Source organism: Acomys minous (assembly GCF_964271855.1).
Source record: "Acomys minous genome assembly, chromosome: 18".
NCBI lineage: Eukaryota > Metazoa > Chordata > Mammalia > Rodentia > Muridae > Acomys > Acomys minous.
In genome coordinates this window covers 50,124,967-50,150,982 of record NC_140501.1, presented here as the reverse complement: position 1 = coordinate 50,150,982, position 26,016 = coordinate 50,124,967, and the positions used below count along the sequence as shown (strand labels likewise).

Sequence of the window (26,016 nt, the reverse complement as noted above, 5' to 3'; positions counted from 1 at the left end):
TAGCCTGGGCTATATAACTCAGTCTTATTTTTAAAAACACATATATATATATATATATATTCTAAATAAAAAAACTCTTTGCTTAGTTAACATAGACCAAGTGATTTTCCTTGTCAGGTCCCTGTCTGAATAGCTTTTATTAAGAAAGAAAGAAAGAAAGAAAGGGTCCCAAGATATATACAGCTAGTTAGTCCCTCTATACCATGATTCTGTATCCACAGATTAAACTAACTATATATCAAAATAACCAGGAAAGAAAACAGTTTGTACTGAGCATATGCAGATCTTTTTCTTAGCATTATTCCTTAAGGGACATCAAACAGCATCCACTTACACTGTAATAAACACTAGAAGTGAGCCGGAGATGAATTAAGCATGCATAAGGTTGCAAGGTGGGTTATAAATACTGCCTTATTTCATAACAGGACCCCCGAAATTCAAAAGAAGTAAGGTAGCCCCCCTCAAAATGGCCACGTATTGATCTTACAAGTACACAGGGTTAATAATTCTATACATTCTCTTTTTCCTGGAAATTTTCCATAATCATTACAAATTAAGAAAAATATTTTTTAAATGGCTGGGTGTGACGATGTACGCCTATAACCCCCGGAATCAGGAGGCTGAGGAAGGAAGGCTTGGAGTTTGGGCTAGCCTGAGCCTCGGAGAGAGTTGCAGGGCATCCTGGGTTGAGTGGTGAGATTCTACATTAACGGGGCTGGGTGACGTAACTCACAGTGAATGGGATGGAAACAGTTCCCTCTAAATTGACCCCGGAAGCAATTCACAGGGTCAGATGTGTCTATACGTCTACTAGGCACACCCTTGAACACACAGAGCGTACAGAGGTAAAAATCATACAAAGCAATCCCCAGATACGAAGATTGGTCTCTAACTCCTCCTCACAGGATGCTGCAGGCAAGCTCTGCCTAGCTATTTCCACAGCAGGAAGCTCTTAAAGCCCCGATGCCCCCTGGCTTTCTTGACACTCCGCCGCCCCCCCCCCCCAAGCGCTGTAAAAGGGATGCAGTGCTCCAGCAGGCCCTGATGAAACCAGCCCTTGGCCACCTTCCTCCCCCAGCTCCTCCGGCCTGTCTAGCTATCCCGCACTGTCCCTCCCTGGGGACGCACTGTCCCTCCCTGGGGACGTGGGACATTACCTTCTGCTGGGTTCATTACGGCGTCGTGGAGCAGGGTGGCCATACTCCCAGCTATCCCTGCAAAACAAACTCCAGAAAATTACCCACTGACACCCGGCGTTCTGGGAAGTTCCTTGAACTTCAGTCAGAAAAAAAACTCTGGACTTGGCTTTCTAAGGCTCAAAAGTGCCTCGCAGCTCAGCCCAGGGGAGCAATATTTAAAGTCCCCAAAGAGGTGGCGGAAATGCTGAACTAAGGAGAGTGGCTAGCCAGAGCATTGCTATAGCATCTAAGCCTCAGAGGGTCTCTTTCTTCGTTCTTTTTTTTTCTATTGTAAGTCAACTGTGGGAAAGGTGAGAGCCCAGAAACCACACTCCAGGTGTTCCCTACTGCCTAGAGTTTAATTTTCTTGTCTCAAGCCTTCGGGTACAGAGAGCTCTGTGTGCCCTTAAGCTAAGGACACTGAAGGGGATAATGTCACCCATATGGCTGCCTTAGTGAACTCCAAGCACTCTTAGGACCGGCCTTGTGAGTGAACCACTTCATCTGAGGTCTCCTCCAACCTGGCTTTGAAAGCCAGAATCGGCCCTGGAATTTCTGCTTCTGGCTTCCCAGTGCCTCCCAGGGCAGGCAGTGCAGCTCATTACAATAGCCGGCGGAAGGTGGAAGGTGGAAGGAATGAGGGCCAGACTAGAGGTCACCTCAGGAAGGGACCTAGCAGCTCCCACCTACTGCACACATAGACACACACTCAGTTATCCCCGGAAGGGTGACAGCGACTACAGCACCTAGCACAATGTGGCAGGGATAGCACTGGGAAGACTCTAGTGTGGGACTGGGTTTTGTCAAGTCTCCTTTGAGGAGCTTGGCTCTTGGTGACTGAAGCATTTAATACAAAGGATGGTCACCAGCTGAAAAGCCAAAAGATATCAACAAAGCAGCCGAGTGCAGCTCGCTTCTAAGGCTGGCTGATGGTAGGTGGCTGGCTGGCGATGCCACCTCTGACGGTGCCACCTTTCTTCTGGGTAAAATAAAAGGCAAAGGACAGAATTGCCACTGACCACGCCCACCTCTCCACTGCCTCAGAATGAATTTTGTCTTTCAGCTGCTCTGCTTTCTAGTCCCTTCCCACCCACTGAAAAGTTCCGTTAAAAGTCCCGCCCCATGCTACCAACAGCCTGACCCATTGACTCCTGCCTTACATAAGAGCTGCCCACGAGTGCCCAATTCCCACCCACCCGCCCACCCTAGAGCAACCACAGGAAACTAGTTCAGCCCTGGCTTGCAGAAAGATGCGACTCAGACACACGGATGAGGCTGGGGGGCGTCAAAGGCCCGAATCTCCTGAAGCTTAAAGTGGGGAAGGCCTTCCGCAGTGGCACGAGAGTCCTCTGTCAGCATAAACCGTCTTGACCTTTCAAAGCTTAGTTAGATCCTGGCGCTGGAGAGACCTGATGTACCAGTTTTTAAATAGTCTCAAGGAAGCTGTCCTTTTCTGTTTTGGTTTGCATCCAGCATTCAAAAGAATTTTTTTTTTCCTATGACTGATCAGTAATTGTTTTGAGTGGTTTTTTTTTTTTAAGGAAAAAGGAAAAAAAGGAAAAAAAAAAAAAGACAACACAATAATCAATACCAAATAAATACCAAAACACCTCTACCACCAGCTTCCCCCAGAGAAAGAGGGGCTGAATAAAACGTGTGTGTGTGCATTCACGTGACCCTAGAGTTCTCTGTTCCTGAGCAAGCTGCTGCTGCTGAAGACGAAGGCTGCGGAGTCCCGGGGAGGAAGCCCCGGGGAACAAGCACTGAAGAGAAGAGCTTCCTAGCTCCAAACAAACGCTTTCAAAATACCATTAGCTAGGTGGCTGTTTCCTTGGTGGCTGAAAACATCATTTAAAGTCCTTTTCATGTTTTCATAGCAGGCAAAGTACATGGCGTGTGCAGGCCCCGCACCCATCATCATCACGTTCAGACCCCGCAGAGGCCTCCAGAAGCCTTCCGTGTGCACGATCCTCTTGAGGGCGCCATAGATACTTGTATACCGGGCTTTGGGATCTGGATTCAAACTCTGCATTCGTGTCTGCGGGAGACAGAAAATATGTATGAATAGGGAGTTAGTATGTATGATAAAGCGGAGAAGGACAACCCAGAAAAATAGAAGGGAGGGGGAAGGTTGGTTCTCACAACTTCTTAGTGAGGGAAAAAACTATATATGTATGTATGTATACACACACACACACACACATACATACACACACACACATACACACACACACATACACACACACACACACACACATACACACACACACACATACACACACACACACACACACACACATATATATATAGCATTCCATCGCCCATCAGTCTTCACAGCTTTGCATTTGGAAAGCCTCACGGCTCACAGAAAAGATGAGCAAAGACAGGAGAACAGGGAAACAGAATATGAGTTCCCTGCTGAGCCCTGCCATGGGTAAGCCGTGGGGCTTTCTTCTGGTGGAGCCTTTCGCCACTCCGGGCTTTGGGGGTCTTAAATGAAAAACCACATTTGTTATAAGCAAGCACTAAAATGATACCTTTGAAAACCCTCCATGAGCTCAGATTCTTGGCCCCCCACCCCCTCCGCTCCCAGGTCTCTTTGGAAGGGCTGGTCCCCACGAAGGATACCAAAACTCATGAGCATTCAGTCATGTATAAAATGCTATTAATGCTTACGACCCCTGCACATGTCCAGATGGTATCTAATGTAACAGAAGTGCTACATAAAGGCCTTGGATGAGGCTCTACTGGGAGAATGTTCGCCTATCATGCACCAAGCCCTGGATTTGAGCCACAGCGCCACATACATGAACCATGCACGGCCGGACATGCCCGCCATGGCAGCACTTGGGATATGAGAGAAGGGGCAGAAGTTCAAGGCCAGGCTAGGCTACACAAGACTCTGTTCTCAAAGAACAAAACTGGCAAGCAACAGCAAGAAAACAGCTAACGACAAGAAAGCCGCTGCCACCGCCAAAAGAAAGTGCAAGCAGCTCAGGGGCTAGCGGCAAGCCCTTGCAGGCTGAGCTTGTTTTGTATGGTTGCACACTTCTCTGTATATTTTCTTAAGTATTTTATTTTATGCACATTGGTATGAGGATGTCAGATTCCCCTGGGACTGGAGTAACAGACAGTTGTGAACCGCCTGCCATACGGGTGCTGGGAATTAAACCCAGGTCCTCTGGAAGAGCAGCCAGTGCTCTTAACCACGGAGCCATCTCTCCAGGCCCCGTTTTTCTGTATTTGTGATGCACAGCTGGCTGCAGCTTGCTGGTCTGGAGGAAGCCAAGTGAGTTATCAGCACCCTCCTGGTCTACTCTGGTTCCCAAGTCTTGTGCACCCTGCTATTCCCTGAACTCTGTGCTCTTACAATTATTCCCCAGGTCCTAACAGGAAGTCCCCCCAGATCCTCTGGGCCTCGGCCGTACCATCACCTCTAAGTAGCTTCTACACTATGCTTTTTTCTAAAGTAACACTCAATAAGTTCGGCCTCACTCTGACCTCTTCCCATGCACAGAATGCTCTCTGGGAGAATCAGCTATGGCTTTCCTGGCCTGCTGCCCTCCAACACTATCCAGTAGGAGAGTTAGTCTCATATTTCAACCTGGCTAGGCTGAGGTACCCAAATACCTGATCAAACATCAGTGTACTCTAGATGACTCTCTAATGTTTGCTTTGTTTTGTTTTGTTTAGATAAAGTTAACGTTTAAAGTCGGTGCCTGCTTTAGTCAGGTCACTTGCGTGCTGTTGTTAGCTGTCCAGCTTGCTGGCCTGCCCTGCAAGCTAAGAATGTGCAGCCCTCTGGCGTTGGGGGCCAGTTACTTAGACCAAATTTTTCAGCCTTGTTGTCTTTCTTCTCTTCTTTTCTCTTCTCTTCTCTTCTCTTCTCTTCTCTTCTCCTCTCTTCTCTCTTCTTCTTCTTCTTCTTCTTCTTCTTCTCTCTCTCTCTCTCTCTCTCTCTCTCTCTCTCTCTCTCTCTCTCTCACTGAGATTTGTGCACACATCCTTCTTGGCCTTTTCCTCTGGAGAGTCCTCTTTATCACATCAGTAGGAGATGCCTGAAACACCTACTAAATATGTTCCTTCTTCCTTCCTCCCTCCCTCCCTCCCTCCCTCCCTCCCTCCCTCCCTCCCTCCTCCACCCACCTCCCCAGCCTAGAGGAAGGGATCTTCACACTTTGGAGGCAGTAACCTTCCATTCCCAAGCACGACCATATATAACACTCGATTTATAAATTGGAAGTAATACAAAGGGCCTTGGGTTCCACTGTGGTACTTCTCTTCCACTTCCCAAAACAGAGTCCCACCTCCCACCACCCCCACCCCACTCCCCACCTGGCACTCTGTCGAACATTGTAAAAAAAAAAAAACAATAGCCTAAATTAGGGGCCGTTTTCAGATTTCAGAACTTTCTGGCCACTAAAATTGCAGAGAACATGGACACACTCTTGCCAACCAAGACCCAACAACAGAAGCATCAGTTACCACTGCCTCCGCAGCACGTATCATGTCCTCAAGAAATAAAAGCATCTTTAATGCTTAATAGAAAGGAAGGAAGGGAAGGACGAAGGAAGGCAGATTGTAAGGTCTGTAATGCTAGCTACTCTGAGGCTAAGAAATGAATATCCAAAGTTCAAGGCCATCTATCCGGGATTACACAGTGAGTTTAAGGACAGCTGGAAAACTTAGAGAGACTCTGTCTAGAAATAACAATGAAGAAGCTGTGGATACAGCTCAGTGGTTGAGCACTACCCAGTATGCACTTGGTCCAGCCCTCAGCACCACAGGAAAATAAGCAAGAAGGCTGCCTCTCAGTGCCCCTGGTAAAACAGCCAAGTTAATCGTAACCTTTCCAGAAGTTCTCCTTTCCCTCCCACAGGCTGAGGACAACATCTCTGGCCCACCCTGAGGAAGCTGCAGCATCTGGGTGGCCCTGAGAGTGGACAGCCCATGTTTTATATGTTGATTTTTGGTGTAATTAGAAAGTCCATTATAAGCAAACAAAACCAGGAGGAAGAGATAAGCAAGTGGGTATGACAACCAAAGGGATAGCGGAATCACCCCCAAAGTTTCAAGTAAATGAGGCCTTATCTTTCACCAGGCTGTCCTATGGCTGTTGGTGACAAAAAAAAATTCCAGTACAACAGATGGTGCAACGCACGGTTTGTGGCTCTGGGCCTTGGCAGCATAGGACTAAGAAGGATTCAGATCTCCTGGCTCTTGTTGCAAGCCTGGTCAGTCAGCTCATCTATCTCCTCCCTGAGAGTGGCTGGGGAAATGAGTGACGTCATGTCTATTTCCATCTCTGTGGTTAGTGATAAAGGCGTCACTGAGTCGGCTATATGAAGGGGACTAACATGGATCCAGGATATAATCCCCCAAAGAGCTGAGACACCATCACCCCCTAACCTGGCTTCGAGCTCTCATTCACGGCGAAGGACTCAGCACTGTACATGTACTTAATCCTGTGTACCCAACAAATATTTGTCGAATGAATAGATACAGGAACTGATAATGCAATAGGTTAAGGGTTCTCCATTTCCTGGGCCACCTTCCCTGAGCAAGAACCACGCTGTTGGGGACTAAACCCATCCTTCGCCATCTCCTGCACCCATCCATCCATTTCCTAACTGATGTCAAGTGGACAGTCCACCGCGTTCCTCAAGCTGTGGTGTGCCCAGCTGAACAAGCTTGTCCCTGAAGACGAATCTGAGCTTATGGAAAAAGAATGACTCTGCTCAGGCCTTGTGGAGGGCAGAGACCACACCCCCCCACCACGCCTCCAAGAGTGTCTGGGAAGAGACACCCCCCCTCCCCCACATGACTCCAAGAGCATCTGCTGTCTCTCCTCAGAGAATGAAGTACTGGCTTAGGCCCCGGGTTACCACCCTCCTTCGGCATTCCTGGCCTAGGGCAGGGTCCTGCCAGGAGTTACCATAACCGTTTATGGTGGATGACCTCCTTGTGGCCAAGCAGGCAGAAACCACAGAGCCGGGGCTGAGAACCGGAGGCGACGAGGTGAGAAAACAGGGGCATCCGGAGTAGCTGCTGCAAGTTCTCAGACTAGACAAGATGCCGGTTCTGACAGCCACAGGTGAGGTTCTGATCTGTCCTGTTACCAATCTGGTCCCCAGCGTGTGTGGTATGCAAATGAAAGGAAGAAATGATGCAGGGGCTGATTAGCAGAATCACCTGGGCAAGAAACTGTGGCAAGATCCACTGGGTGAGGGGGGGGTTACCCCCCCCCCAACACACATGAATTCAATTATGTTTTTAGTTCCTAAATCCCTCTGACGATTCCAATCACTGCAGGGTAGGAAGACCCATTAAAGGACGCTTTAGGCCTCGCCCATCACCCCCCCTGCCCATCACCCCCACCCCCCACCCATCCTACCCCCCACCCCCCCCACCCCCACCCATCCCCAACCACCATCTATGTTATTTTCTAATAACAATCTCCACAGTATGGGATTCACCTCTAGTCCTGTGAGGGGTTTGGGAGGTGGCTGAGGGATGGCAGTGGGCACAGTGCCGAGCAGGGTGACTAACAGCGGGGCCCACAGTGTATGCTTCAGAACCAACCTAAGGCAGCTTGCCCTCACATGCGGCTGTGCTCAGCTATAATAACCCACCCCCACCCCACCTGCAGAGCTCCTGGGGAACACATTAGAATGGCTGTCGGTCAGCAACTATACCTCCTTCACCCCCTTTTATACATGCAAGATCACCCCCAGGCCTTTTCCTCTCCGTGCATATCCTTGTCAGCTCACTGGACACAGCACCAGCAGGGAAGTCTGGGGTCGACTTTGCACCCCTCACCCCCTTTTCCAATAAAGGCGTGGCACTTATGCCAAACACTACTGAACCTAAGCGCGCCAATCTCCAAAGGAAAAAGCCAGTCAACTGGGCCTCTCTGCACTTGGGTGAATGTTTCAGCCCTATGGGGGCGTGATTTGATGACACTGAGTGCCACGGGTGTACAGCAGGTGGCAGTGTGCACGGAGCAGGCCCCAGTCAAGCCCTCACTAACCTAAGAGCAACCACCCAGGCCAGACAGGGGAACAGAAAGAGAAAAAGACTTGGGGAGCGGGGCTTGGGGTCGAGGAGAAAGGGGGAAAAGGCGAGTAACAAGAAGGGAAGAGAATAACCGAAAAAGAAGCTCAGAATGGCCCAGAGGTGACATGAACGCCATCAAAGCATCAGAGGAGAGGCTGGAGTCAGGCGGGAAAGGAGTGAGGCAGAAAGGATGCCAGGGATGGAGGGGATGTAATCAATGTGACTTCTTCTTTTAAATTTTTCAGTTAACTCTGTCCATAAAATGTAAACGCGAAAGCTGATATTCTTTATCTCACTGGCCAGAGGAGGAGAAGAAGTGAGTATAAGCAACTCCACGGGGGCACTGGGCTGATAGGAGGGGCCTACCCCCGTCAGCTCCATCCAGGCAAAGCAGAGAGTGTACAGCCAGAGGCTGAGGGCAGTGGATGATGGGGACTGGTGTTTAATGGGCACAGGAGTTCGATTCTGCAATAGGAAGCGATCTGTAGATGGGGAGTGGGGGTAGCTACAAGCAACGTGAATGTACGTGACGATGCTGATCTGTGTACTTAAAAATGCTAAAACTGGTTTTAAAAATGCGTAAAAGATGTGTGTGCGTGTATGCGTACATGTGGGTGGGTAGGTGTGTTTGGAAATGCACACAGTCCACAACAGGGGCATCAGAATCGTCACCTATTGTCCTCCGCCTATTCCTTTGAGACTAGATCTCTTCTTGAACCTGGGAATTTATATTTTCTCAGGCTGGAAGATTACAAGCCCCAGCCATCTTGCCTCCACCTCCCTCGGAGCTGGGGTTGCAGGCATGCATAGGATGATTGTCTTACGAAGTGCATGTTGGAATCCAAGTTCTAGAGCACATGATTGCAGAACAAATGCTCTTAACAACCGAGCCATCTCTCCAGCCTCAGCTTAAAAAATTGTTTAGACAGGGAAAATATATATCACATGTATAATACATACATGAGATAGATATGATCTATGTGTTATATATGAAACTACAAGTTTTAAAATAAAAAAAATGAGAAAGGAGAGAAAAATGAAGAAAATAAACAAATGAGGTTACATGAAGAAGAAAAAACACACACAAACACACTCCAGAAAAAGAATTTGCCTATCTGGGATGATGATGATGATTATACATTTATTTGTGTGTATTTGGGTATGTATGTGGCCAAGCATGTGCCAAGGTAAACATGCGAACGTGAGAGACAAACTTGTAAAGATTAACCCTCTCCTTCTACACAGTGGGTAATAGGGATCAAGCTCAGACCACAAGGCTCCATGATAAATATCTTTATTCACAAGACCATCCCCATCTGGATTTCTGCTCCTAATTTAGACCTAGCTCGCCTTTCCTTCCACTCAGTGCATGGTTTGAGCTGTAATTCCTACCTCTTAGGAATTCATTACACACATCAACATGTGGCAGGCTCTGAGAAGCTAGTTTTAACCGGGCACTTCCTAAACATGTGTCTTTGGCAGCACACAAAGGTTGGGTGGTTTTTTGGGTTTTTTTGTTTTGTTTTGTTTTTTACGTTTAATAAGCAGTTACACTTGGCCAAGCACCCTCGTGAAAACACAGCTGGAGCCAACAGGCAAACCTCTGAGGCGGGAAATACAGAAGGTATGCACGTGTCAGGGAGCCTTATGCGGGCCCCTGTAAAGGAAGGCTAGGGCGGTCAGTAGGGAGCAGTCTAGAGACACCAGGGAGTGTTGAGCAGCAGGTGCACTCCCAGCTGCAGCGGAGCTGTCTCCAGCCTCCTTCTGCACCACTGCCATTCACTCTCAAGGGGGCAGCAAACAGCAGAGTGCTCTGGGGCTCTGGCCTAGCTCTGTCAAATAGAGTGTGGCACACTCAGGCAGGCCCCCTTGGGAACCAGACACTCAAGTTATAAAAGGGATTTAGGGTAATGACACATGCATGGGCCAGGTTCCTTCCACAGGCTTCCAGAGAGATTAGGAGAAGGGCCATGTCTTTCTCAAACCCTCCCCAGGACGGAAAGACAGGTAGACCCAGCCTGTTCTCTTACCCGAGGGAGGGGGAGGAGGAGGGAGAGTGGAAAATGTGTGTGCTGTCCCAGGTGAGCTCGTGGATCATATAACCAGAGGCAAAGAGCCGTGGAGTTCAGCCCTGTCTTTAGATAAGAAACTGGGGACCCTCCCTGAGAAGCACCTTTGCCATCACCTGATGGGTGGGGAGAATGTGGAAGTTGGGGTTCAGCCCCAAAGAAAAGAAAAAAACCTGGAAGGAAGCCCTCAGATCTCCCTAAAGAGCCTGCTCAGGACGCTGGCCCAGCCCAGGGACCAGTGTGTCATCACTAAGCCACTGACTCCCTGCCCGACCCAGAGAAGCTGGCGACTTTCAACCTTCCATCTCACATTTCTCAAAAGAGGGTGGGGAGCGGACCTTACCTTGTTCAAAGTCCGTGTGGCACTTCCAGGATAATGTGAAAGCCAAGACCAACAGGGATATGGCCAGGGTACACAGGCTCCCAGGGCCTGGTGGGAAATACATACAACTTCCCGAGGGATCAAAGCAGAGCTAAGAATGCCTGACAGCCTGTGTTCCAGAGATGACTCTAACAAAAAGAGGGAAGGAGAGGCACCCAGAAAGTGCTAGAAAAAGACCGGACAGCTGTAGCTTCTATTGCCAGGGTCAACTTGGGAATACACAATCAGACAGGTAACTTCCTGTCTGAGACGTGTTACTATGTCCAGTCTCACACACACACACACACACACACACACACACACACACACACACACACACACACTCAGCTCATGCTCTGTACTGTGTTCCTGCCAGAGTGAGGGCTGAGGCTTCTCTGCAGACACACAGGACAGCTTCCACCAACAGTCACCCACAACACAGAGGATGGGGCCCAGGAGCCCACCCCAAGGTGAGACCTTCCCATGGCTCACCCCTACAGAGCACAACCCAAGGTCAGCAGAAAGAGGCTCCTCTGGCCAAGGGTTCTGTGGGAGGTAAAGTCTTCTGGAGTGAAACTATAAACTCACCCAGGCCTTGGAGAGTCATGTCCCTTCTCCTGGAATCCTCCTGAAGTGCATACTACAGATGTGCAACTCCAAGACACAAGGAGCAGCATGTGCAGTGAAGCCCTCAATACCCAGGCTCAAAATACAAATGCCCCTAACATAACAACACCCCAACACATCCACACCCAATAGCATCCCTAACTCACTGCTATCCCTAACTCACCACAATCGCTAACTCACCGGCATGCCTAACACACTGGAATTCCCTAACTCACCAGCACCCCTAACTCATCAGCCATCCCTAACACACCGGGCATCCCTAACTCACTAGCATCCCTAATTCACCGGGCATCCCTAACTCACTAGCATCCCTAATTCACCGGGCATCCCTAACACACAGGCATCCCTAACTCACCGGGCATCCCTAACTCACCAGGCATCCCTAACTCACCAGCATCCCTAACTCACCAGCATCCCTAACTCACCAGCATCCCTAACTCACTAGCATCCCTAATTCACCGGGCATCCCTAACACATAGGCATCCCTAACTCACCGGGCACCTCTAACTCACTAGAATCCCTAACTCACCGGGAACCCCTACCTCACTAGGCATCCCTAACACACAAGCATCCCTAACTCACCAGGTATCCCTAACTCACCAGGTATCCCTAACTCACCAGGTATCCCTAACTCACCACCACCCCTAACTTGGAACCCACACCCTTTTCATGCTGCTTCACAGAAGACAGACTCAACGGAGCTTTTTAATGGCCTCATCCTGGTCCTTTGAAATCCTGTGCAAGGAGCCACCAGCCAGCACCATTCTCACACACCCACTGAGAGTGAAGAGCGCACTAAGTCCTGAACACACCCAAGTTTACCCAAGGGCTCTGAACTCCAACTCATGCTTTGCTGTTTCTTAAAAGTTAATTTTTAAAATTAGCAAAGAACTTTTATTACAGCACTTACACACGTGAGCCAATACACGTTGTTTTAATTCATCCCCTGAGCTTTGATTTTATATCACCCAATGTAGAAACCACACACACACACAGAGGAAAACTGTGTCCTTTGTTGTCTACAGAGCATCAGAAAATGACTACCCCAAGAGTGGTCACTACACAGCACACATAATGGGCATTCCAGAACATGCATCCCACGCATGCTGACAAACCCCTCCTGAGAACCTCTAGTTGGGAGCAAACATAAAGGCTAGTGCACCTGCAGTACCAACCAAAAGGACAGAGTCACATAGAGAGAAGAAAGGAGGCCTGAAGGAGGCTGAAACCTCAGCAATGTCCCTGAAATTGCTTCAGGCGGCCCCAGGGTCAGGAGGCAGCTGAGAGAAAGTGGGTTCATGCACAAACCGTGGATGTTCTGCTCTTCACTCACGACCAGCAGGAGTTCGCTGTTCCACAGTCCTGCCTTCCTAGCTACCTATGACTGCAAAGTACCCTCACGCCTGCTGCTCACCAGGTAGGAACAATACTGAAACCTCCAGGGCCCAGTGGGGGTGCGTTTTAAGAATTACTACTAGTTTTGTCGTGTTGCTCTGCTTTGTTGGCGGTGCTAGGCACCAAACCAGGGCCTTGTGCATGCTAGGCAAACACTCTACTGACTAAGCTAGATCCCCAGGCGAGACCCTCACTGCCTCTGGAAACAAACTGTTTCACGTGTGGGATGGGATTCCACCTTGTCGAGGGTAGCAAAGCTCCTCAGGCCGCTTGAAGGACCCACAATGCAAGCCTGCTTCTCCTCCCATGGCCACGGCGGGGGGGGGGGGGGGGGGGGGGAGGGGGGGGGAGGGCGCACCATGGTACAAAGACTCACACCTCTAAGGTGGAAGGAGGCCAGAGAGAGGCCACTCAAGCTTCAGCTAGGAAAAGTGACAGGACATCAGGCTTTCGGAACAGAGCCATCACTGTAGCTCTTTCTATACTATTTTAATTTTAAGTCTGTGTTACTCTGAGAAAAATGTGAGGAAAGCCCAGTCGTGGAGAGTAAGGGACACGTGGACATGTAGGGGTGTTTGGGGAAATAGGACCATATGGCTCTATGGAGCTATCTGGGAAACAAAATCATGTGACTGGGCAGTGTGCAGGGATGCCCCGGTCCCCCAGGAAGGTGTGGGGAAAGGGGCAGCACCAGCCAAGACTCAGAGAAATGGCTGCAACATTACATGGGCATCTGAAAACGGCTGGAAGAAAGGCAGGTTAGGACCAGCCATGCAGAGCAGTGCCAGAACGGAGCCACTGAATCTGGAATTTAATCAGGAGGCTTTCCGTGCTTGGCTCTAGGTTGCTTATGCCAAGGACAGGATAGACCTCAGGAAACGTCAGACATTTAGCTAGGCAGGCGGGTTCCCCTGAATCAGAAGGCAGCCACAGTCAACAGAAGCCCTCCCTCCGGGGTCCCCAGACAGGTTGCCTGCTCTGTCCAAAGCTGTGGCCACTATGACATTAGACCACTCAGGTTTCTCTACCTAAGGCAGCACTTACAGTATGCCTACGGCTCCAAAATTACGGTTCTCATTCCTGACCCCAGGAGCCAGATTTAGGCTTTTCCCTAAAATCTTCTCCAGAAGGACCTACAGCACGCAGGAAAGGATTTAAAAAGTCCCATGCCTGGCCCAAGTCCAGTTTACTCAGGACACTCTCAGAACATCCCACGTGAGGCACACCCCAAGGATGAAACGATTTCTATATCGGCTCTTTAGGTGGGGCAGATTTCCCAGGATAGCCAAGAGCAGGGCTGGGATCTCATGGGTGCAACAGTGACCTCACTGGGGGACAGAAGGGAAACCGGAAACACAGGTCATCACTCCTTCCCACTCAGAACAGGGCCTCTAGTCCTGCCTCTGTCACTGGTAGACTCTGAGCCCTTTGTATCTCTACTTACCAAAAACACTAATAAAAACAAGAAAAGGAATGGCTAGTTATCCTCATTTTATAAGTGGGGAAGCCAAGGTAGTGAGCCAGGCAATATGGCTCCAAATTCCTGCCCGGTCCCCAGCATGCTCGTCTTCTGTGGTCACAATAAGTTACATGCCCAGTGCTGGGGAATGGGAGAGCAACGCCGACTGTCAAAGTCACCCAAAAGGTCTCCCAAGTTCAAGTCCATGCAGCCCTTAGTAGGCTCTGTCTATGCCCGGCCTGCACCAGTTCCCTCACAGGCCAGGTACGGAGCCACTGCCTCCGAAGACCTCATGGCCACACATCGCCAACAGAACTAGATCAACGCACCACACAGTCTCCTGAAAAAGAATCTGAGCCAGATGGCCACTGAGGTCAGGGGCAGGAAGGCTATCCGGGGGCATAAACACGTGCAGCTGAATGAGTAGCTTTCTCAGTCCATCTTCTGCTATAACAAAACGCCTTTGACGGAGTGTAACGACAGCAGTGTTTAGTTGGGGGGTGGGGGGCCACAGTGTCACAGCTCTGGGAATCCAAGAGTATACCCCAATATTTGGGGGGGCAGGGAGACCTCTGCATTGTGGAAGGCAGAAGGGCACATACATGCAAGGTGGTAAATCAGGCCAAACCTACTCTTATCAGGAACTCATCGCTCCCATGGTAACTGACCTATTCCCGGATCAAGGGCATTCGACCCGCTCAGTAGGTCAGAGCCCTGGCTGGTCTCAGCCTTCCCCTGAAGGACGTGTTTCCCAGCTGTGCGATAATAGCAGTTCAATTTCTTCTCTTTCTTGCAGAATGTATGAATGCCTTAGTGTTTCCACTGTCAAAATGTATGGTCTTAGTCTTCTTCCCTTCTTGCCCTTGGACAGGGCCAAAACACACACCCTGGCTACTTTGTGTGTAGCCTTAAAGCAGACTTCAGGAACATCGCCTACCGTGTGACCTTTTCGACCGAATCCAGCCACCAAAACTTCATGGTTTTCCTCAGGGGAGTCCAAGCAGCCGTCACTGGGCGCACACACTGCGGCCTTCTTGCCATTCTTGATGAGTTGCTCCTGACGCACTTTCTGACAGCAGAGTTTATACATTTGACGTCAGCCCCTACTTTTCCCAGCAAATTCTCACTGCATGAGAAGCACCTGGAAAAGGCCTGGCCTTGAGGGCTATGCCCAAGAGGGCCTTCTTGTATTGTTTATCACACGGCTTTGGACTCTGTTGGTGACTGGAGAACTTCCGGGCAGTACGGAGGCCATGATGCTTGCCCATCTTGCCAACGCCACAATTCAAAGAGCATCGGTCCAATGTCAACGAATTGTTTTTTAAACAGGATATTAAAACGTATTCAAGGGCTAATGCTTCCAAGAGACACAGCGTAGCTCCATGCTAATAAAGTAAACTTCTGAGGCCTGACTCAGCCAGTCTCAAGGGGTTGAGTGGCTTGTAAACACTCCATTCACAAGTAAGGACAAGACGTCAAAGACAAACTGGAGAAACAGCGTGTTACTTTCACAAAGCACAGGTAAGCTTGGCGTGCCACAGTGAAGAACGAATTTAACACAGGAGTCCCCATGCACGCGGCACAGGAAGTCTACCATGGCAGGGCTACCTTCAGAGTTTTCATTTGACTTCTGAGTTCTGCCATCCACAAGCCTCTCGCTTTGTTCTACTACGAAGGGAAAGTAACATAAAGCCAGCCAGGGATCTTACCCTCCGCCGGTCCTCCAACTGTATTTTGCAGGAAACCCAGAGTCTAGCGGAAGCCTGCTTCAGCCATCCCCACAAGGCCTGTCAGAGACAGCCACAGCTCTCGAGGTATTTCAGCCTGTCTGGGGACACTCTCCTATTAGATACCTCAGTGCCGTGAAGTTGGAGTTGGCTGGAACAGAGACGGGGTCAGGAGAGGCCTCATAGCCAACGATGGTGGCATCGTTCTGAGTCACTGGGCACACGGCTGGGGACAGTGGGACATGGAGAACAGGTGGAAGGTTGTTACCGGAGTTAGGACAGACCCTGAGCCCAAAGAAGGCCCAGCAACCTCAGTTCAGGCACCTGTCCTCAATGGGCCAATTAAAGAAACTACTAATTGGGGAAAGCAGAGGAAAGGTGATTTATTCAATATGGCCACGATGGGGAGAGAGACACAAGAGGTCCAACAGCGCCCTTTTCCATCTCCAGGGTCCTGCCGTGAGGTCTAGACGTAAAACAGATGATGAGCAACACACAGGCAGACGTGTCAGTCACTGCCTCAGCTCCAGGCTCCCGCAAGGCGCAGGGCGGTCTGACAAGTTGTCAGAACTGTGTGAAATCTCTTCCAGGGAGACAAGCTCCCACTCTGGCTGGCACTGGCCCTTCAGCTTTTTCCTTTCTCCCAGCAGGAGACTCCTGGGAGAAATCCCAATACCTTAGGCTGCATTATCTCAATAGTCTGCCAGCCAAAGGGCGGGCCCAACTTGGTTCCTTTGACTATCTTCGTTCCTGGCAGGGGCAGTTTCAAGTTCACCTTGCACTAATCGCCTTATCCATCAGTTGTAGAGTGAAAAGTGATTTGAGGCTGCGTGAGTACCCAGATCAAGATCCAAGGATACAAAGATGACACAGCCCTCCACCATCCAGACATCGGAAGTCCTAACTCAGCTCCGTAGCCCAGTAAATTACTTCACCTCTCTGGCAGCCCCTCCTGTCCATGAAGGGATGAGGAAACGGAAGCATATTGATCAGCTAGTACAGTAACCAAGTGTTTGCTAAGGGTCTGTCTCTGTTGCAGTTACCTGAGAGAGGGAAAGCCACCTCTGTTAATATAGATGCCTGGACTCCACCAATACTACCTTCACCTTGCCTGAAGGAATTTGTCTCTTAACTGGCGACAAGACGCTTGGCATACAGGGCTTCAATGACAGGTTTGAACAGAATCCCATTAGACTACAACATAGTTTGACAATAAACCACCCAACCACCCAACCACCCAACAGACTGCCGACCACAGGGCCCCGAGAGGAGGGTGGGGGTGGGGAGGTGCTCCAGGCCTCAGCATTGATTTACTGTCTTCTCTGACCAAGAGAGCTTCCTGTTAGGCAGCCTCCACTTCCTGATGACTGCAGACCCACTGGCCTGGGGCCTCCAGGCCAGCCTCTAGAGAGGCATCTCCTTCTGGCTTCTTCCTCCACCAAGTGTAACCTCAGGCAATGACTTAGCTCCTCAGCGTGTTTCCTTGTATGTGTGGGGTTCCCTGCAACACCTACCTTCTAGAAAGGCTATAAAGATTAAGACCTGGCAAGCAGTTACCTAATGCTCCTGGGTTGGTTTTTTATTTTGGGGGGGGGGGAGGGAGGGATTCCTAGAAACTGTCATCTGTGCTAATTCCTTCCTCCAACTCTCCTTGCTTGGAGAAGGATGCCCTCAAGATGTGTCCTGGGGGATGGGAGAGGACCCACCCATATACACTGCCAGCAGACTCCAGCAGATCTGAGGTGCCGTTCCAGTCTTGCCATCCCCAAAGGGATTCACTCACCGCTGTCCGGTGAGAGGCACCGACACGGCCACAGTCAACCCTCTTCTGTGTCATCTCTGAATGAAGAGATAGAGCTGCTTAAATTAACCCTGGTTATGTAACAAAGGAAACTCGGACAGCTAACTAGCATGATGGGGTGGGGGGGAGGGGCTGGGGGGTGGGGGGAGGGGCTGGGGGGGCTGTCAGTAATACCAGTTTACATGGGCTAATTAAAAAGTCGCCAACAAAAGTGCTCCAGGAAGTTCACTCTCCTGACCTCCTTGCTCATCTTTACCAGGTACTCAAGTTCCAGCCTAGGACGGGAGAGGGTCCTTGAGTACCAAGACCCCCCCTTTAAACTGCTCTATGGTCTATTATAACCAAGCTCCTCTCTGTGTCAAGCCCTTGGCCTCACTCAATGCCTTCCAGAGTATGGGGAAAAAACAGCCTCAGGGTGGCAGCCAGGTGAAGAAGGTCCAGATCAGCTGCAGGACTGAGCCCAAGGGGAATCCCCCTCATGGCCCATGGTCCCCTGGGGCCTCCCCATAATTACCCAGAGGTGGGATGCAGGTGCTCTGGCCTCTGAGGTCCTCTAGGGATGCACACCTGGTGCAAAGGCACAGCCAGCGCCAATGCTGACACCGTGGGAGTCACTTTGCCCAACAGACAGTCCTCCAAAGTGTTCTGGACATTTGGAGGCCTAAATTCCTGTGCAGCGCGACCACCACAGGGGCTCTGAGCAGTCACATCACCTCTCTTGGGCACCCACTAGCACAGACGCTTGACAGGTGGGTTCCTGGTGCTTTTGGTCATTATGCATTACAACTACAAGCTCATGTTGAATGCACAGCTGGGGCTACTCCTGTCTCTAAGGAGGCGTTCTGAAAGTCAAACACCAGAATCTATGTAACTGGTAGTGGCATCAATAAAGAAAAGTACACCAGTGTGTAAGAGAGCTTAGTTGAAGGAGGTTAAACCTACTAACATTAATTATATGTACACTGGACCTAGTGGCAGCTTTAAAATACCTGTATTTAAAAAAAAAAAGCCCACCTGGATAGGTATGGTGGTGCACATCTAAAATCTCAGTACTTGGAAAGTTAAGGCAGGAAGCATATAAGCTCAGAGCCAGCCAGGGAGACATATAGGGAGACATGCCAGAAAAAGAAAACCCCAAAGGTAGCCAGGCATGGTGGTACACGCCTTTTATCCCAGCACTTGAGAGGCAGAGGCAGGTGGATCACTGTTGAGTTCGAGGCCAGCCTGGTCTACAAAGCAAGTCCAAGACAGATAAGGCTACAAAGAGAGACCCTGTTTCGAAAAACCAAGAAGAAGAAAGAAAAATAAAAAGAACCAAAGGCACAGAGGGGTTGAAAACTAGGGGGGGGGGCAAACAAACAAATAAACTCTTGTGCACTTGTCTTAGTTTTTGATCTATTACTGTGAAAAGACAACCATGACCAAGGCAACTTATAAAAGGAAGCATTTAATTGGGGACTTGCTTATAGTTTCAGAGGGTCAATCATCACAGTAGGGAGCAGGGCGGCACGCAGATAAGCATGGTGCTGGAGCAGTAGCCAAGACCTTACATCTTATCCTCAGGACAGAGGCAGAGAGAGCGAGACTGGGCCTGGTGTGGGCTTTTGACACCTCAAATCTTCATTGACACACCTCTTTCACAACGAGACCATACCTCCTAATCCTTCCCAAACAGTTCCACCAGTTGAAGACCTAACAGTCAAATACATGAGCCTATGGGGGCCGCTCTCATTCAGAACCACTATTGGTAGGAATGTAAAAAAAAAAGGACACCAAAGCAGTTCTTCCAAAAGTAAAAAGCACAATTTTCAAGGATCCAGCAATTCCACCTTAGGGGATGCACCCAGGAGGACTGAAAGTAGGGCCTCAAAGAGATATGTGGATGGGAAGATACAGCTAAAGATAATGTGGTCTTAGCCATATAATGGAATACTATCTAGCCTTTAAAAGGGTGAAGTTTCTGACACAGGCTCTTTTATGAATGAACCTAGAAGGCATTAAGCTGAGCGAAATTAGCCAATTGCAAAGGGACAGCAATAACATGATTCTGGTGACAGTAGGCCCTTAAAGGAACAGAATCAAGAGGAGAATGGAGAATTCTGGGGTCTGAGGGAAGGAAAAATGGGAGTTTGTTATTTAAGAGGCGGGTTTTAGTTTTGCCAGGTGAAAAGATGCCTGGCCACATCATAAAGCAGAGGTACTCAACACCACTGAGGGAAAAGGCTTGAAAAGCGCAAGCGATGGCTCAGTCAGCGCACACTGTTTGCCGGAGAAGGACAAGAACGCAACTGCAACGCCCCACAGCCCATGCAGAAGGCAGGCACAGAGGCACACAGGTGGAGAAAAGTGGCTCCCTGGAGCTCTCTGACCTGACAGCCTAGCAGTGCCAGGTAAAAGAGGCCCCTCTCTCAAAAGCCAAGGCGAGGGGGCTGGAGAGAGGGCTCCGCAGTTGAGAGCACTTGCTGCTCTTGCAGGGGACCTGGGTTTGGTTGCCAGTATCCACATGGTGGTGTACATCTACGTGTAACTCCCGTGCCATCTCCTGATCTCTGTGGCACTCGGCACACACAGGGCACATAGCCATAGGTACACGTGGGCTGGCAAGATGCTCGCCATCAAGCGGGGACAATCCGAGTTTGATACCTGGGACTCACATGGTAGATGAAGGTCCTCGGACCTCTCCACGCACGCATGCTGCATCCATGTACATAAATAAAATGTATTTCAAAAATTAAAAAATAATAAGGCGAGCAGCTCCCTGAGGAACAAGTCAAGGTTGACTTCTGGCCTCCCCACACATGCACATACATGCACCCCACACAGGAACACACACAAACACGCGTGTGTGCGCGCGCGCGCGCACACACACACACACAGTTTTAAAAGGGGGGAAACAACATATTTTGTGTTTATTTAGCCTCAATTTCAAAAAGATATAACCTGCAGTTTGCTCCGAGGATATATCTTAGAGTTTGCAATCAGAATTCCCTGAGGTCCCCTGCAGCCCGTCTGAGAGCTGGCCTTTTGTTCGCTATCGGCATGGATCTCCACAGTGTCAGCCCCAGGACAATTTACTGTCCCTGGCCCAGGAGTCTGCTATAGAGGAAGCCTCATAAAAGCCAGGCCCAAGGACTCTCAGAGTTCTGCACAGGAAGATGAAATGCTCAGGCCACAAAATTAAAGTCCTGATCCTTCCACAGGCCAACCTGGCTAGATGACACAGCACTTCCTCTCCAGTGTGTGCCAGCCTCTTGCCACCCCAACAGACACCCTCCCAGAACACATCTCAGCTGTTCAGGCATGAGGGAACCAGCTATGTGTCTGTGTGAGAAAGTCTGGTGGCCCGAAGACACAGCCCTTGGCATCGATACCGAGGAAGGGAGAGAGCCCAGGATTCAGTGGGTACAGCTCGGTTGAAATCCACACCGGACTGGGAGCCAGGCACCCTGTGTGCATGCCTCTGACTTGGGTGCGGCCCTGCCAGCTCCTACAAGGCCAGCTTCCACACCCTTCAGAGGCCACACCTTCTAAAGCGTGCCCAGTGATTAGTCCATTAAACAGAGGGGAAAAAGCAGAATCCACAGCAATCCTGTCGCCAGGCTTTGCTTGCTCATCCCTCTACTTATAATTATACCGGGTGATGCATCCGTGTGTCTGTCTCCTGTAAGCATCGTCCATGTGCCTTACTGAAACTCTGTAGCAATGCCCCCAAGGAGTTGGGGGGCAGCGGGGGCTTCACCCACATGCACAAGGCAGGGCCTTGAGCCCTTCCCCACACTCTTATCAACAATGAATCTGTGTGCCCCTGAAGCCATGTGCCACATACAATTTACTCCTGATACTTTGGAGTAAGACGGAGTTGAGGTTTCTCTGAATGCAAACACAGCAGAAAAGCCTCCATTATGGGTGAGAGCTGAGGGTCACTAAAACCCTCTCCCTGAAAAGGAAGAACTAAAGTGTGTGAGTTAAACAGGAGATGAGGGACCAGGGTGAGCATAACTCCAAATTCGAAGAGGTCCCAGCAAAGAAAATGACATTGTTCTGCCAGAGAGAGATTTCCACAAACTACCTATTAGTGCCCTGCTGGGGGGGCGGGGGGCGTCGGTGGCGGGAGGGGGGGTCACAGCAGGGTATTGGGGGCGTCTCCTGGTCTTTGAGATATTTATGACCTAGTACAGGAGAAAGAGGAAACCCCAAATCATGTCCAAACTCTCCATGTCCTAAACAGAAGGGACTGTGAAATCAGATGCAAGGCACTTAATTTAGATTTTGGAGGGACGTCAGCACCAAGGCTGAGGGAGGTGAAGCTGGTGATGTGTAGGAGAAAGGAAGTTGCATGTGGCTTGGGATATAGTTCAGTCATTGCTAAAGCACCTGCAAAGGATCTGAGTCAGATGCCCAGAATCCACATTTTAAAAACAAAAACAAAAAAACAAAAAAACAAACAAAAACAACTAGTCATAGTGATTCACTCTTGCAATCCCAGCATTGGGGAAGAGAAGATCAGTAGGCCTGCCCTAATGGCTTAACCCTAATGTGACTAGCCTAGTGAGAGTCCGTCACAAATAGACAAGGTAATGCTAGCGGGGCTGGCACAGGCCTTTAATCCCAGCAATCATGACATAAAAACAAACAGATCCCTGTGAGTTCTAGGCCAGCCTGGGCTACATAATGAAATCCTGACTCAAAATAGCAACAGCACCAAGGCCGGGGAAGGTCAAGTACAGGAAACACACACAAGGTAGACAGCACCTGAGGAATAAAGGCCAGGATTGTCTTCCGGCCTCTATGAACACATGAGACGGAAAAGAAAGGGACTCAGGCACATGGTGTGTGGCATGTGGAACAGGAATGTGGATGAGTGGCTGAGGGGACTAGTGTCTCATAAACCTGCTAAGTAACAGGACAGGAGCTTGGGAGCACAGCGCAGGGACAGAGGGCCCAAGCGGAACTCCAAACATGAGACACAGCAAGGCATTTTATCCCCTGTACTGTGTTTCTGTTTGGTTCTGACCTTGGCCTTGAATCCAAAGAAGAAGGAAAGAAATGGAGTGAATGAATGAAGTGGGAGATGGTTCTTCGGTGTGGCCCACCACCCCCAGCCACCCCACCCCAGAGGGGCAATGCTAAAGGGACCTTGAGCTCATTCACTCTGTCATTCCGACACTGCTCCCCCCACAGATGCCCAGCCAAGCCCATCTGTGCTGCTGGCAGCAGTGGGCGACCTTTGATCATGCTAGCTGACCCCTGGATGACTCAGCTTCCTGGTGATGAACTTGTGAAAAGGTCCCCAAGCAGGAAAGAGTCAGAGAGCTATAAACAGGGCCCTCCAGAAACATCAGGAACATTCTCCCACAAGGTTCCAGGGCGAGGCTAGAGTCATTCAACGTTCTGGGGCGGCCCGAATGAAGGATCTGCGATCTTCAAGAGCTACTGGTGATTTCAAGCCAACAAAATAAGCTATAATTTCAAGGCGGGCACTCTGGAATTCAGGGACAAGGCAAGCCCAAAATGGGACATGAGCAGTTGGCTCCTCTCCCAGAATGCACTGCAAGCAGCCCTCCCTCCTAGTTTTCATCTCAAGGCAGAATTGCTCTGGTTGGGAGTCTACATTTATGGCCAAGTCTAAACAGAGCACCTAGAAGTCACACTGTCCTGAGGAACAGTGACATCATGAGTTCACACTTGCTGCTCAGTCAATGCACCCCTGGCCACCTTGCCCTGTAAGTAAATACAGGCTTCACTTTTCCTTCTTGGGGTCCCTCCCTCCCGCTGAGCTCCCTGGTCCCTTCTCTCTGGTTGCACTGACATGTATTCTCAACTGTGCAGCAGCTTCTGAGGACAGCCAAGTTCCATAGTAACTTGGTTTACAGGGTCTGAAAGGGAATTTCAAGAGCTTCTTTAGAATGTCATTGTCAGAAAATACAAAAAGCAAGAGGTCTGGGTCATGTCACCACACTGATTCGGGGAGGGGGGGGAGGCTGCTCACAAGCCTGAGGGGAGAACCCTACATTTGAGGGTCAACAGACCCCACTACTACCAGTACTCGTGGCGCTATGCACCCCATAATAGCATATTGCATTTTCAGCTTCCCCAACTCCAATCCAAACTTGAAAGGGTCTGTTGGAAGTAAGCAAGTAGCTAAGAGTTAGTCCAACACGTTGCTCTATTTATAACTGAACACCATTTCTGAGCTGACATTTTCAGAGCTCTAAGATGCGTGTCAATCTTCCATAATTCTGGAAGGGAGTTTGTTGATCCCTTACTCCCTTCCCAGAATGCACAAGTGCCTGGAACACAGATGTTTCTGGAAAAGCTAAGAGGTCAAAGAAAAAAAAATTGCATGGTATACAGTTTCACTAAGGGGGTGCTTTAGGGCTGTGGGGTAAATGGCTCCATGGGCAAAGTGCTTGCCACACAAGCTCGAGGACCAGAGTTCAAGTCCCTAGAATCTTCTGTAAATGCTGGACATATGTGGTGGCCCTCCTATAATCTCAGCAGGTAGGAGGTGGAGACAGTGGTTCCCTGGAGCAAGCTAGATTAGCTGAATCGATCAGTAAGCTCTGGGGGTCAATTGAGAGACCCTGCCTCGATATATATAATTCGGTAATTACAGAAGTCACCAGATATCAACCTCGAGCCTCCGTAAAAACACACTTGGATCTGGCAAACACATATGTGCCCACTCACATGCAAACATGCATATGTACACATGTATACCATATACATGGACAAGAAGGGGTGAGCGACTCCCGTCTTACACAGGTGCTTTCTTGGGCTCTACTTCAATCAGACTAAATCTTTCCTCCTACCACTAGTAACTAACTAGTCGACAGAGAACAGGGTCTGTTCCTAAATACAGTACCCAGAAAACAGGGCACCTCACAGCTACATGGTGGTGTGGTCAGTAGATCCATGTGCATGTTGCTGGATTGGCCTCCAGGAGAAACGGGACTCAGTTTCCATCAAGTGCATGATGTTTCCGGTGGTCTCCAACCCAGGGTTGATCAGCAGGGAATCCTCCTGCACTTGACCAGCCCAGCTACCTGCACTGAATAGAAGGAGCTAACAGGAAATGACGTCAGCCAGACCATAACCTTCCAAGAGGACCAGGAACCTCATAGGAGTCTCAGCCTCCAGAGCAAGCCCCCAGGCGACTTGGCTCCTGGCAAGGCACCCTTGCATCTTCACTGTCCCTTCTCAAGTCTCTCTTCTTCCAACCACCTGGGGCAGTAAAGGTCACTTAGGCAAATCCTAAACTTCATGGCCACTGCTGCTTTTACTGTTTGGAGAAACAGTGCCTCTGCACAGGGGCCTCACAGACCCTTTCCCTCCTTTTGAGGCTCAGAGTCCCTGAGAATGGTCCATCCCCTTCAAGGAACTGATGTAACATGCATCTATCCTCTCGGGCATCAGAACATCCATCTCACAGTAAGTAGCACTGCGGATAGTAGCCAGAACATAAAGCATCTTCACGGAAGACCTTATATCTCCCCAGGACTCCCCAGAACACTGCCATGAATTGAGGGGGGCAACAGATTAGAGACTACAGTAGCAATCAAACCCTCAGATTATGACTGTGGAAATCTACCTCTCCGTTTCTTCCTTGAAATGCACCTGGCTCACTTACATACCCCATGCACAGACACACACAGACAACACCACACACACACACACACATACACCAGCAACAGCAGCAGCAGCAATCTTTCAGGTACATTTTTTTTAATGTACATTGGTGTTTTGCCTACATGTGTGTCTGTGTGTCAGATCTTGGAGTGACAGACACTTGTGTGGTTCTGGGAATTGAACCCCGGTCCTTTTGAAGAACAATCAGTGCTCTTAACCACTAAGCCATCTCTCCAGCCCCTCAGGTACAACTTCTTAAAGCTAATTATCTACCAGCCACCGGGCACTTTTAATCCAGGCACCAGATAGCCAGGGGACATTGCTAACCACCTTGCTGTGTCCTGACAGAGAGCACCCGGAACTCAGGCCATGGCTGAGTCAGAGGCTATGTGGGCAAGTCTTGTGTCCCCAAAACTAGCACTCACCCCTACCTTCAGTTCCTGATGCCAAATACCAGCAAAAAGCATGAAGAAAAGGAGGTCAGGGGACCCTGAGACAGTGACACCCATCTCTATACAAGCAAGCTCAGAAATCAGGACAGGACACAGTATGAGAGACAGATGATCTGCGGGGAGCCCTCCCTAAGACATTCCCAAACTCATTTGCCTGGTGCTCCGGAAGACAGACTCAAAATTAGAATGGGGGTGTGCAATCACAAGCCTGAGCCAATGGCCTTGTGCATTCTGATGGTCACCCCCTCTTCCCTTGGGTCCC

The 26,016-nt window shown here is 49.7% G+C and overlaps 1 protein-coding gene and 1 pseudogene across 3 annotated transcripts in view; both read right to left on the bottom strand.

The window, feature by feature from the left end:
* SLC25A37 (solute carrier family 25 member 37) overlaps positions 1–26,016 on the bottom strand; it is a 43,910-nt gene that overhangs the window by 4,730 nt on the left and 13,164 nt on the right. Inside the window, exons 2-3 of one of the 2 annotated variants that reach the window (XM_084768239.1) lie at positions 2,988–3,216; positions 1,158–1,214 (exon numbers count right to left, since the gene is read on the bottom strand). In XM_084768239.1, coding sequence (XP_084624365.1) covers positions 1,158–1,214; positions 2,988–3,216 — 286 coding nt within the window. Of the gene's footprint in view, positions 1–1,157; positions 1,215–2,445; positions 3,217–26,016 lie in introns of those variants that run through there. The other variant, XM_084768240.1, reaches the window with a different exon arrangement.
* LOC311589556 (small ribosomal subunit protein uS12-like) lies at positions 14,870–15,491 on the bottom strand (annotated as a pseudogene). The gene has a single exon. The product of its transcript is annotated as a small ribosomal subunit protein uS12-like (transcript).